General features: G+C 36.6%; 1 protein-coding gene across 1 annotated transcript in view; it reads left to right on the forward strand.

Annotated features, from left to right (window-relative positions):
* The window catches only part of LRP2 (LDL receptor related protein 2), a 118320-nt gene that overhangs the window by 94411 nt on the left and 11175 nt on the right, over positions 1 to 12734 (forward strand). The window contains exons 58-68 of the mRNA XM_005152772.3: positions 549 to 668; positions 1250 to 1366; positions 1637 to 1753; positions 3190 to 3327; positions 4093 to 4215; positions 5174 to 5302; positions 7297 to 7428; positions 8391 to 8522; positions 10634 to 10777; positions 11576 to 11741; positions 12563 to 12691. Coding sequence (XP_005152829.2) covers positions 549 to 668; positions 1250 to 1366; positions 1637 to 1753; positions 3190 to 3327; positions 4093 to 4215; positions 5174 to 5302; positions 7297 to 7428; positions 8391 to 8522; positions 10634 to 10777; positions 11576 to 11741; positions 12563 to 12691 — 1447 coding nt within the window. The remainder of the gene's footprint in view (positions 1 to 548; positions 669 to 1249; positions 1367 to 1636; positions 1754 to 3189; positions 3328 to 4092; positions 4216 to 5173; positions 5303 to 7296; positions 7429 to 8390; positions 8523 to 10633; positions 10778 to 11575; positions 11742 to 12562; positions 12692 to 12734) is intronic.

Here is a 12734-nt window from a genome sequence, read left to right on the forward strand (position 1 = left end):
CTACTTGTCAGGAGAAGTTCTGTGTGCAGCAATTCATTGTTCAGCTCACATGTTTATGAACTCTAAAGAGCAGGATTTTATTATTTTGTCTAATATGTCATCAAATTAAACAGGAAATATTGTTACTTGAGCAGAACTATTTCAGACAAAACTGTCGGTATATTTTACATCAATTTACCTCCTGTACTAATGAAGTCATCAGTAATGGCAAGTATGATAATGCATTCACAGTCCCTTGCACCTGTGTTAAAACCTTATACATTCATACACAAAGCTTAGAAGACATCAGATCATATCAGAACCAGAAAAGAGTTGAAAGTGCAACATGCCATGAGGTCAAGATGCCTTCCTTTGCCCATAATAAGTTTGTCTCTTTTTGTTTCCATCTCAGTTCTATATAGTTATTTCAGCTGTTTCTTAATCACATCTCTATTATTTGGCTCAGTTCGTGGCATGAACGCCTCTATTTCAATTATCTTCTGTGCATTCCAACTTATCCAAAGACTATGCTAATGTGCTGTTTCATTGGGAAACTGTCTGCACTGCAGAGGAGATGACTTGCAGTCCTCTTGGAGATTTCCGTTGTGACAATCATCGATGTATCCCACTGCGCTGGAAGTGCGATGGAGATAATGACTGTGGAGATAACTCTGATGAGCACAACTGCAGTGAGTTTTTTTTTTGGCTGTCACGATATAGTCCAGCTTGTGACTTAACTATCCCTTTTCTTGTGAGAATGGGGCAGACAGCTCTCAACTGCAGCCATTCCCTTGTTTCACTCTGTATCCTGTCTCTGCTGAAATACCATGATGTCAGAAGGAAGTCAGAATTGTGGTAGCAGAAGGAAACATTCTGGATACATAAAAACACTGATAAATCCACTCACTATAAAGCACAAATTCCTGTTTTCTGCTAAGAAATGACATTTGAATTCTGCCCTGTGTGCAAATGTACTATGATATCATTCCCAGACAATGAAAGCAGATCAGTTTTTTTCTGATTTGGAATAAAGGTTCCTGTATAATTCTGTGATGAAAGAAATCCACAGTGATTTTCCTTTTTTTCTGTATCAAAAGGGGCATAAAACCTTTAACATACTTCAAGAGTATTGGGGAGAATGCTGTTTTAACATAATTTACTTTTAAGTATTATGCCACATTATCTGCTCAAATTACTTTTGTCTAATGAGATAGGCATGGATGTTTACATCTGGGGAACTTTTCTATTTGTACCTTTGTTTTAAATGAAGGTCCTCGTGAATGCACAGAAAGTGAATACCGTTGTGACAACTTGCGCTGCATACCATCCCGATGGATCTGTGATCACGATGATGACTGTGAGGACAATTCAGATGAACGTGACTGTGGTGCGTATTGTCTGGATGCTACCTCTTACATATTCACACTTTACGTGTCTAATATGATAAATTATTCTGCAAAGTAGTTCTTCATGGGAAGCATCTTTAATGGAGTAATGTTAACCAGATCACTTCAGTCATTCTACCCTAAGTAGAGGATTACCATAGTTTTAATGGTCTTGGATTTTGCAGTCTTTTTTAGGATGCTGTTTTCAAAAAGTAAACACTTTATCTGGATTTGAATGAGATACTTCAACAGTTACTTCTGAATCTTTTCAGATCTGAGGACTTGCCACCCAGGTTATTTCCAGTGTGATAGTGGACACTGTGTTGCAGAGCGCTTCAAATGTGATGGAAATGCAGACTGCCTTGATTTCTCTGATGAAGCAACTTGTCGTGAGTTTCTGGCTTTGTGATTGGTGCTCATTGAGCTCACTTCCAGAAAGATCTGTCCTTTCTCTCTAAGTGAGATGACTCCTTAGAGTTAAAGAATTCTGCAACACTCAGTGATGTCAGTAAAAATTCAGGATAAGTATAATATTTTGAATCAGCTTTTTAATATAATGATGGATTGCCATCATTTACATTGATTGTAAACACATTCCTAATGCTAGTAACTTAGTGTGTTTACACGGTCCAGTTGAAGATATGCATGTGTTCGAATTAAATTTTTTTACTATCCCACAGACACTGCAGGATCTCCTGTTTCTGTTGTACTGTTTTCCAAAAAGGTTCTGTTATTACAGAATTGTTTTTTATAATGCTCAGAGGTGTGTATAGTTACCTAAAGTATCAGTGTAGCCAAGGAAATATTTTCCTATTTCTGTCTTCCTTCTGTGTATTGATCTACTGCAGAAAAAAGATGTCTGTATTCTGTAGCTTGTGTTGAACTCCAGCTCCAGCTGTTTCCCAGAAAGTATTATTCCAGGTGGAATGAAAATATCAGCCCTGTGCTCTATCTGTGCTGACATTGGCCTTTTAGATGATATTGAAGGGTTGGTTCTGACTTATGTGTTCAAGCGATTTTAGGCTTCAGTACTCAAGAGAATTCCTTTCTCTATATGTTGGTATTAGAGCAGTTCTGTTTATCTTCCTGTGTACTTAATTTTAACACCCATGCTTTAAGAAAGAAGGGGCATCTGCACAGTAGGATCTTTATTTTTCTGATGGTAACCACATCCTGGAATGTGCATTGCAACAGTTGATCTTTCAGAATTTAGGCTACACAACATTTGTATGTCCTTAAAGGGAGGAAAAAGTATTTGAGAAGCCATTGAAAGGATGTGGTTTATTTATGTAAGTTGGAAGAGTCATATTTTTAATTTCTTTTTGCTCTAATTAATTTTTTTTTCACAGCTTTTACAGAATCTATTTTGGAGTTAGGGCATTTTTTTGTTGTTGTTTTTACATTTTGGGGTTTTTGCTGTTGTTTTTTTTACTATGCCATCATGAGCTGGTTTGGAATTGGCTATCTTAGGTAGTTCTTTAGTCATTCATGTTTGGTTTCAGTGACGTTATTTTCCTTTATTACTGAACTAGATTTGTAAGTAACAAATTCAAGTAGCATTTGTTAAATTAATGATGGCTTATTTTCAAAATCTTCTGGGTATACCTTACATTGTTTCACTACTTATTCAAACCTGAATTGATTATGTTATAGCTACCAAGAAGTCCTCAGTCCTTGCAGTCTGCTGTTAATGTAGTGCCTCATATCTCCTACTATGGAGGGAAGGACATTGAAAAAATAATATAGGCTTAGGCTGAATATTTTTCAGGAAAACCTAAGATTTTTCTTGTAATTGAAAATGTCCTAATAATTTTATTTTCTTCAGCAACACGGTATCCTAATGGTACATACTGTCCACCCATGCTGTTTGAATGTAAAAACCATGTCTGTATCCAGCCATACTGGAAATGTGATGGTGACAATGACTGTGGAGATGACTCTGATGAAGAACTTCACCTTTGCTGTAAGAGAGAAAAAATATATTAAAATGAATATGCATAATAAAATCTAATTATAATAGAACAATTAGAAAATAAGTTTTAAATAACTTTTCACTGGAGATTCTCACAAGCTTAATTCAGGGTGAGTGCTGAGAATTCTGCTTCATATGCAAGTTCACTTCATCCTCCTATAGTATGTTTCTCACTGCTTTGCAGATGTTTGTATTGTGGTCATAAGAGTGGGGAGAAACGTGTCAAAGAGAGAAGGATTCTATTTCACATTTTTAAGTTGGTTATGTAAAATAAGAGCATCAGTTTGCAATTAATGATTAATTCAGATAACTTATATTCTCAAAAGTGCTGACATTTTAAAGCTATCAGTATAGCTGGGACATCTTCGTAAATACAGTTGAAGAGTCCTGACTCTATTTCTAAAAGTGAGATGTTGGAGGTGCTACTTACTTAAACGATTTTCGGCAGTTATGTACTATATAGCCACTTAAATAGCATTTGTTCATAAACAGATCTAGAAACCTCAGTGTTACATGTAGAAACATAGGATGTGTCTTTGGCCAAAGACAGTGTACTGTCTTCTGACAAGAAAAGTGTAATATTTTAACATGCAATCACGAAAAAGTGGAGAAAATGTTATTTTGTCTCTGAATGCCTCCACACCTTCTGAAATATAGGAAACATACAAATGTTACCAGATGAAAGTGATTAGGTTAATCTGTGACTCAGCGGCCCAAAGTGTCAAGGTGTGACTGACTTGATCTCTGCGGTTTCAGTGGATATTGCCTGTGAATCTCCATTCCGTTTCCGATGTGAGAACAATCGCTGCATATATAGTCATGAGCTGTGCAACCAGGAGGATGACTGTGGAGACGGGAGTGATGAGAAAGAGGAACACTGTACGTTTACACAAAATTGAGCAGCAAATTCAGTAATTGTGATGTTCTTAATGTTTAATGATACCAAAGGACTATGGAAATGTCAACATTAAGCATAAATTATGAAAACCAGAGCTCAGTAGGAACTATTATTATGAACTAATTTGAACTATGATTACTGATAAGGTACTATGTATTCACAGCTCTCCATGCAAGTAGCAAAAATCAGCAACCATTTATCTAAAAAGTTCAGAGCATGATTTTCAAAAAAGTAATTGTTTTTTATTATGCGCAGCAACTGAATTGTATCAGTTTACTATGAACTCCACTGAAGATAATGAAGAAGAAAGTTTTACTGTATTATAAAATAAGGACAGGATGGATAGCTGGGACTTTTAAAATAGAGTAAGAGGTGCTTCTGAACTTGTGACACTGTTGTTCACATAGTAACAGTGTTGATGATATTTATGCCCAAATCCTGAAGAAGCTCTGATAATAGGTTTTTGTCCTCAGGTATCTTACATAGTTTTCATTGACGATGTTGATTTTTATATTATCAAGTTTAATCGTATTGCTTAATGATATTATTTGCTAGCTTTATTGTATGATATCCTTAACATTAATTATTTACTAATATTTCAATAATCTTTTGAAGTCTGCAGTAGATATATGAAGTGTATTGTTAAACAATATTAATAGAATTACACTATTAAGAAAGAAAGCTCAATCAGCTGTTAACAAGAGGAATTTACCTTCTGTCTTTAAAAAATGAAGGGGCTCCTTTCAGCTCTTGGGGATGTGGCTAGAAGTCAGGAGGCCATGTTTCTAGTTTCAGCTTTATTACAGACTTCCAAATTCTCTGAAGTCATTATCTTACTGGATTGCATGAGCTTCCTCATTATCAGTGTGGAATAGTAATGTCTGTTGGTACTGTATAGCTGAAACTGTGACAGATGAGTGTTTCTCTTCTTGACTGTAGGTAGAGAACCAACCCCAAGACCATGTACAGCTGAAGAATTCAAGTGCAGTAATGGAAATTGCATTCCTCTACACTATGTCTGTGACAATTATGATGACTGTGGTGACCATTTTGATGAAATGGGCTGCAGTAAGTAATAATGTTAATAGAATACAAAATTACAGTGCTATTGGAGTAAAAATTTCTGAAACTGATAATACATGTTTCTTCTTGACTAGCATACTAAGAAGTGTTGATTTTTAATTAGCCTGTGCTAGGATTATCAAATAAGCCGTGACAATATCTCCTGTTTTCCTTCTTTTGCAGTGTTTAAAAGGCATGTAGATGTGGCACCTAAGGGATATGACTTACTGGGAGCTGGCAGTGTTAGGTGTATGGTAGCACTCAATGACCTTAAAGGTCTTTTCCAACCTAAATGATTGAAATTCACTGCTTTGAACAATCAATTTTAGGCTTAGAGTATTTATCACAAAAAATAATTTGATCTTGTTTCTGATCTTGTTTTGAAATGGGTTGCATTATGGAGGCAAGAACAGCCAGATATTTCAGTCATAATTGCAATAGGGCAACCTAGGGAATTATTCATGGGCAGACTCTGAACTGCTATAAGTTGCTGCAGCCCTGTTAAAAACTGAGGTATACTGAGATGTTTGCATTTTCCTGTTTACAGACATGACCACAAAGTTTTGCAAAGACAGCCAGTTTTGGGCTGAGGGCCCTCTCAGATCTTCTGCACAACTTCTATTAACGATGCATTATGCATTTACTAGTATCTGTTTAGACATAAAAGCTTTGACTTGAACTTTGTAGCAAGAGCGAGTATTCTCATGGAATCTGGAAAAAGAAAATCCTAACTTTTTATATTAATATATAGACAACTACAGAGTGATAATGGGAGCATGTACTTGCAATTGCAACTGGCCAAGCTTTGATGGCTTCAAGTGACAATGTGCCAAATGATACCCTGGTGATTTACAAGCCAGCATGCTTGAAAATTGCAAATAACTCAGAAGCCTGCAGCACAGACCATTTTGAAGCAGCCGTTTTCTCTGTTTCACATACCATCCCAATGGTCTTTAGGCAATATAACCTGATGCAATGACTGAAAATATTAAAGTACAAAAAGGCTATGAAACAGTGCAAACCAGACACATGGCAGCCAGCACTCTCCTGTCTGGGGACAGATGTGAAGGCAGATCAGGTGGTAACATTTGTAGCTTTCCCAACATCAAATACCTGTGTTCTGGAAAAAATAGAGTATTTATGTGTGTGTGTGTACAATGAATTTGTGCTTTATGTGTATATAAAACTGACCTGTTTAAGCTTAATTCAACTAGCACTGGGATGTGTATGTGTAAAGAAATGTCTTTGCCTTACATCTCTTTCTCATGCTCTGTTAATAAGTGTGTTATTTCTTGTTTCTAGTTATATAACAAAATTGAAAGTACTTGTGCATATGTAGAATATGTCAGAATCAAGACAATTTTGAATGTACTTTCAGAAGAGTATAATTTTCACTATCTGTTACAGAGTATCTGTTATCCTTGACTTATCTTTCCATTATAGGCATGTTTTAAAGGTCAGTGCATTCTGTGCAATGACCTGTATTGACTTCAGTAGGCTTTAGATTAGGTATGGCATGAACAAGCTGTCATCTTCTCTCTAATTTGCAGATATAAATAACATAGGGCCTGTGTTATGCATGATAGCAACTGAGAACATTTTTTGCTTAGCTGATAATAAAGGACTGGGGAAGAAAGAGACAGGTTGGCAAAGGTAGGAGGTAGAGTCAAGTCTCTTAAATAGTCACTGTAGATTGCTGTTAATGTAGAATGCCATGTCTCTTAAGGAAGGTGAGCTTTGATTGTTATGGCTCTTATCCTGGCCCTGTTCACTTCTAGAGGTTAAACTTCTTAGTTGACAGCTGTCTTGACCAGCATTTACTCCTCTAGTCAGTTATAGAGAATAGATGCTCACATTAATTGAGTTTCAGTTAGAAAAAAAAGAAAAGAAAGAAAACTAATGTGAAAACAATTTTCAGTTATCATAATGATAAAAATTATGACAACCCACATCACTTTGTTTTTTTTAATTATAATTGTGTAAATTTTTTTTCCCTCTAGATCCTGGAACAGAGCGAACTTGTGCAGAAAATATCTGTGAACATAACTGTACCAACCTGAATGAAGGAGGCTTTATCTGTTCCTGTAGGCCAGGGTACAAGGCCAGTGAAACTAACAGAAACTCCTGTGATGGTATTTTCAATCTTCTAAACATCTCCTCACTGTTAAGTGTTCAGTGACCTGTCACTTCATCCAAATGTGACTGCCTATTTTTGCATTCTAACAGGGCTGTTACACATTGAGCAGATGCTTCTGAAATTGTTTTGCTGATGAATCATGTTTTCTACCATTGCAGACTTCATGCAACAAAGAACTGGCTCCACAGTTCAGACTTGTTAAAAAGCTTTTGGTGGCTGGAGGTGTAGGTTTTCTCTATACTGTGTATGGGTTTTGTCACATCTTTGCAATCTGAGGGACAGAAAGTTGCTGGACTTTTTTTGTTTTACTTTTTTTCCTTGTTGAAAGAAAACTTACTGATTGTGCTGTTCTGCTTCCAAACCGGCCTACAGTAAAGGTCTATTGTGCCATAATTTTGCACTGGTAAAATATGATGAGGAGTTTACCCAAAGGCCATTGTACATGGTAATGCAATTTAGTACCTTCACGGGAACAATATCAGTGTGTTTCAATGCGAACACTTCCATTCGTTGCTTCCAGCCATTGTCAATGATTTGTACAGTTTTATTAAACATCATCTAAGGCCTCCCTTTCCTTCCTGATGATGTTTCTGAGGACTAGGTATCTTTGCTTCAGCATTTCAAGAAGGCTTTGCTCTTGCATGTCATTGTAGTCATGCCCCATTTTTGTCTTTCCTTGGTGATATAGTATAAAAAAAACATGATAAAAATGTCTCTCTGAAAAGCAATCTGATATGCAGGAGCAATGCAGTTTCTATCAATCTGTAGTTAAGATGTGCTAGATAGTAGATCAGTTCTGTTAGATAACAGATGTGGATGTTAAAGATCACAGATTAGGTCACTGATCTTTTAGAGTATGTGGGGAAGGGACAAACCGACCACTTCACACAATAAAGATGACCAGCATGTGTAGGAAAGACATTAACCTCTAGAAATCTTTTCTCTACCTGTGTCTAGATATCAATGAGTGTGAGATCTTTGGAACATGCACCCAGGACTGCAAAAATTCCAAAGGAAGTTACGAATGTTTCTGTGCAGACGGCTTCAGGTCTGTGGGTGATCAACAAGGGAAACAATGTGCAGCTAATGGTATGTTAACTGATACTAAGATTGATTGCTACCTGGAAAGAGTAAGTGGAGTGTAGCAGTTTAATGAATATAATCTTTGGGGGCGTTTACGGAGGGAATAATGAAAACCAAACTTTATTCTGTAACGTATTATCTGTGTATCCTACCCATTCCATAGGCAGGAATAGAAGCATTCATCTCTGCTGCCAACAGTAAACATTAAAAATAATATCTTGATTTAGATGCCTGCCTGCCTTTCTGTTGAAATTTTCTGCAGAAAAAAACCCCCGTGCTTACGCAGTGGCTGTCATCAGAGGGAAATTAATGTTGCCTATTCCTGAAGTTTAAGTTTTCTTAACAAAATAATGCATCAGAAGAAATTTGAATTAAACTGGTAAAAGTCAAAGGCAGTTTGATGACAGATTACTGTTCATTGTTCATGGACTAATGCATACAAACAGAAGGGCATTGGCCAATGTTTCATGTCAATCATTGGCTTTTTATCATACCTCACTACTGTGGCTACATTGTGTGACAGTCATTGAGTAGGTAGAGAGTTGATACAGAAAATAATAATAATAGAATACTGATAATAGAGATGAAGAAAATAAAAAAGTGACAATGCAGCTGTATTATATAAAAGACAGAAACAATATTGTATTTAGAAAACTACTTACACTTCTTACACTTTAGCAGCTTTAAGAGATACATGGTAGAAATGTGGTGTACTTAGTCAAATAGTAAAATCTTCAGAACAGAATGCCTGTGGGCAAAATCGCATGCTGCTAGATGTTTTGAAATCTAAAAGTTATTTATAGTATGAGAAATAATACAAAATGTGGTTTCCAGTCCAGGCACCTAATTCAGCAAATACTTACTCTTGAGCATGTGACTAGAAATACAAATAGGCATTTACACCTCAGTTTCTGACTGTCTGTCTCTTTATGTGCCTGTGTCAGAGAGATAATTCTTTGAAATTTTTCTTCATAGGCTTTATTTAGGAAGCATCTAGACACCCAAAATTTTCAAGGATAAGTGATAGAAGATACTGTGATTTTAGCTGATAACACCATGAAGTTTGTTGTGCCTGAAGTTCCACTTCTGTTTATGCCCAGCACTCTACCACTCTTTGTAGGATAAGCTCACAGCACTTAGAAGTGAGGGCTTTTTTTGCCTGTGTCTGCTGTAGGCCTGATCAGTAGGCATTTTCAGAACACACATAGAGTATTAGGCCCCTTTTCCCTGTAACACCACATGTATTAGGAATGCTGTCAATTTCTACACTGAATTGTATGTTGATCAGAGAATAGTCACTCGCCTTATTCTCCCATAGTTAGGTGTGACTTAGGGTGAAAAGGAATGTGTTCAAATTAACAACTCATAGGAAATTGAGCATTCTTAGTTGGAAAATGCACTGGTAAATGAGATTTTCCTTTTCTTGCCAAAGGACTAGTCATTTCTTACTGGCTCTGTGAAGATGTGATTGATGTAGATCTTCTCTGGAAGAAGAGTGAGATTTAAGTCCATGACTCTCAACTTGCCTATATCCTTAGCAAAAGGGCCAGACAATTAAATCTTTCTTGCCAGCAGAATCCAGGTGGGACTGATAGTCCCTATAGTCAAGTTAGAATATTGAGGCTGCCCCTAGATTAACCTGTGGGTATGAGAACATTCATGTGAATATGGAGACATTAGGATTTAAAGACTCCCAGGTAGAACAACTTGCGTCATGGCTCAAGGTACTGGTAATTTCAAAATTGTGTCCTGTACTTTGGTGGGGGGGAGCTGAACTGCATAGTGTATAGCTACATTCGGGTTTTGAGATGAAGTGGTGATATGCCAACACCGTAATGTTTAGGAATTTTTGAGGAATTATTTCTTAATGATTACTATTGCTACTTCTATGGTGAGAAGGATAGTACTATCAGTACGCATTTCCAGAAGTTTTAATGATTTTTCCAAAGCTAATAGATTTGAATACCTCTGAAGCTTGAGAAGTAACCCTGCGTTCCTCCTGTTTTTCATGCAGACAGAACTTGTGAAACCCCAGTTTAGTTTTGACTAGAAGTGACTTTCATCCGTTTCTTCTAAAATGAAATACATTAAAGTAAAATTCATGATTTTTTTCCCAGGTAATCCTCCATTGTTACTGCTGCCAGATAATGTACGGATTCGAAGATACAATATCTCATCAGAACAGTACTCTGACTACATTGATAATCAGGAACGCATCCAAGCTCTGGATTATGATTGGGATCCTGAAGGGATAGGCCTGAGTGAGTGTGTGTAGAGCATTAATACTCAACTATGCAATGGTTTGCTGAAAAATATATTCCTGCAGTGTGGCTATTTAATTTATGCTAGAAATCAAAATGAAATTAGATAAACTGGCCAGCTTTTGCTTGAATGTGTCCGTCCCCTCATTCTTGACCACCAGTGTGGTTCCTTTTAATGCTTTAATTTAGTATAGCTAGGTTTTGTTCAGTTTTTTTCCTTTTGTTTTGGTGTGAGTTCAGCTGTGGAATTATGGGTCTTTAGGATTATGCAGTAATAGAGGATTGCTACAAATGAACCATTTCCTTTTCCTCTGCCTGTGACAGTCCCTAAACCTGGCACAAGTCTTGAATTTCTTATCGAAAGCAGCAGGGGCCAATAGATCCCTATATTAGCTTTTCTCTTTGTCTCTATTGGCTTCCTTGCTTTTGCCTTTTACACAGGGCAGCTGCCCTAGACCATACTTGATCCTTAGGGTCATGAGAGTCTAAATTACTCTCAAAATAATGTGCAGTGGCTTAAGAGATAAGATCTACTCTTGAAAAATGTGATGTGTATTTCTTGATAATCCAGATCAGGATGATTCTAGATGGTGTCTTACCTTTGAGGAATGGCTTAATCAAAAAATGGCTAAAAAAGAAACACACCGACACAATGTAATTTATTTGAACAGATGACTCCATGTTATTTATAAATAAATGAATTTGGTATCTTCACATAAGAACTTCAGAAAGACTAGAATTTTCCAAAACTATGAAATAACTAGACATTAAAAATTATCTTTGTAATCTTTTTTGAAGGTATTGTGTACTTCAGCATACTGGGACAGGGTTCTGAATTTGGAGCCATCAAGCGGGCTTATCTGCCCACATTTGACAGCAGTAGGAACAATCCTACAAAGGAAGTTGACTTGAATCTCAAATATATAGTTAATCCCGATGGGTTAGCTGTTGACTGGGTTGGAAGGTAAGTGCACTGAAAAGCTGGAAAAATGTTGTATGTTGAATGTGTCAAGGATCTGACGAGGCAGTGCAAAATCCACTTTTTTGTTCTTTATGAACTGTCTTGGAAGATATCTAGTCTCAAGGTAGTTCAGAAGAACACTGTAAGCTCTGTTTGCCCAGACAGCAGGTTATTAGGTCAAATGCATGTTGCTGTTGGCACCACATATTCTCTGAAGAAACTGGCATTACTCCACAATTGGCAGATCAGTTGTGCATCAGTAAAGTGATAATACTTTCTGACATGGCTTTCAATTTCTAATCTGACATGGCCTTCATGTCAGATGAATTCTATGACTTTTGGAAGTTTGACTCTGATGTTGCAATGTAACTGTTAAAGGGTGTGGTGGACATGCATAGTTGAAGTTCATTTGATATACTGTTGAGAGGATCCTGATGTCTGTAGATAGTTATAATTAAATGTAGTCAGATTCTGTTTGAAACTGAATGAACAGAGGTTATAGGGGTGAGTCAATCCTCTGAACACTACTGACAGATTTTGAATGTAATGCAGTCAGTAGGGTGAAGAGGAAGGTTGTTAAGATCATAATAAATAAAGCGTGACATTTCTGGAAAGATGACAAATAAAAGAAGGAACTTGGCTATCTGCTTCCCCTTTGTCACATAGTTATCAACTAAGTGGATGAATACATTTCAGATGTGATCAATGTATCTTAATTATACTAAATTTCTTTGGGTTTAATTCAGTTTTTAAACTTTTTTTAAAGTTTCTCTCTGATTATAAAGTATTTACTTTTGGAATGTTTTGTGTTTTCTGTAATTCAGACATCTTTACTGGACCGATGCAGGGACTAATCGCATAGAGGTGGCAAAATTAGATGGACGGTACAGAAAATGGCTTATCTTTTCTTTACTGGATCAACCAGCAGCCATTGCTGTAAATCCAAAACGTGGGTAAGTACAATGCCAGGTAGGTCAAATAAAAAACTTAAGATGG

The sequence above is a fragment of the Melopsittacus undulatus genome, chromosome 8 (assembly GCF_012275295.1).
Source record: "Melopsittacus undulatus isolate bMelUnd1 chromosome 8, bMelUnd1.mat.Z, whole genome shotgun sequence".
NCBI classification, from domain to species: domain Eukaryota; kingdom Metazoa; phylum Chordata; class Aves; order Psittaciformes; family Psittaculidae; genus Melopsittacus; species Melopsittacus undulatus.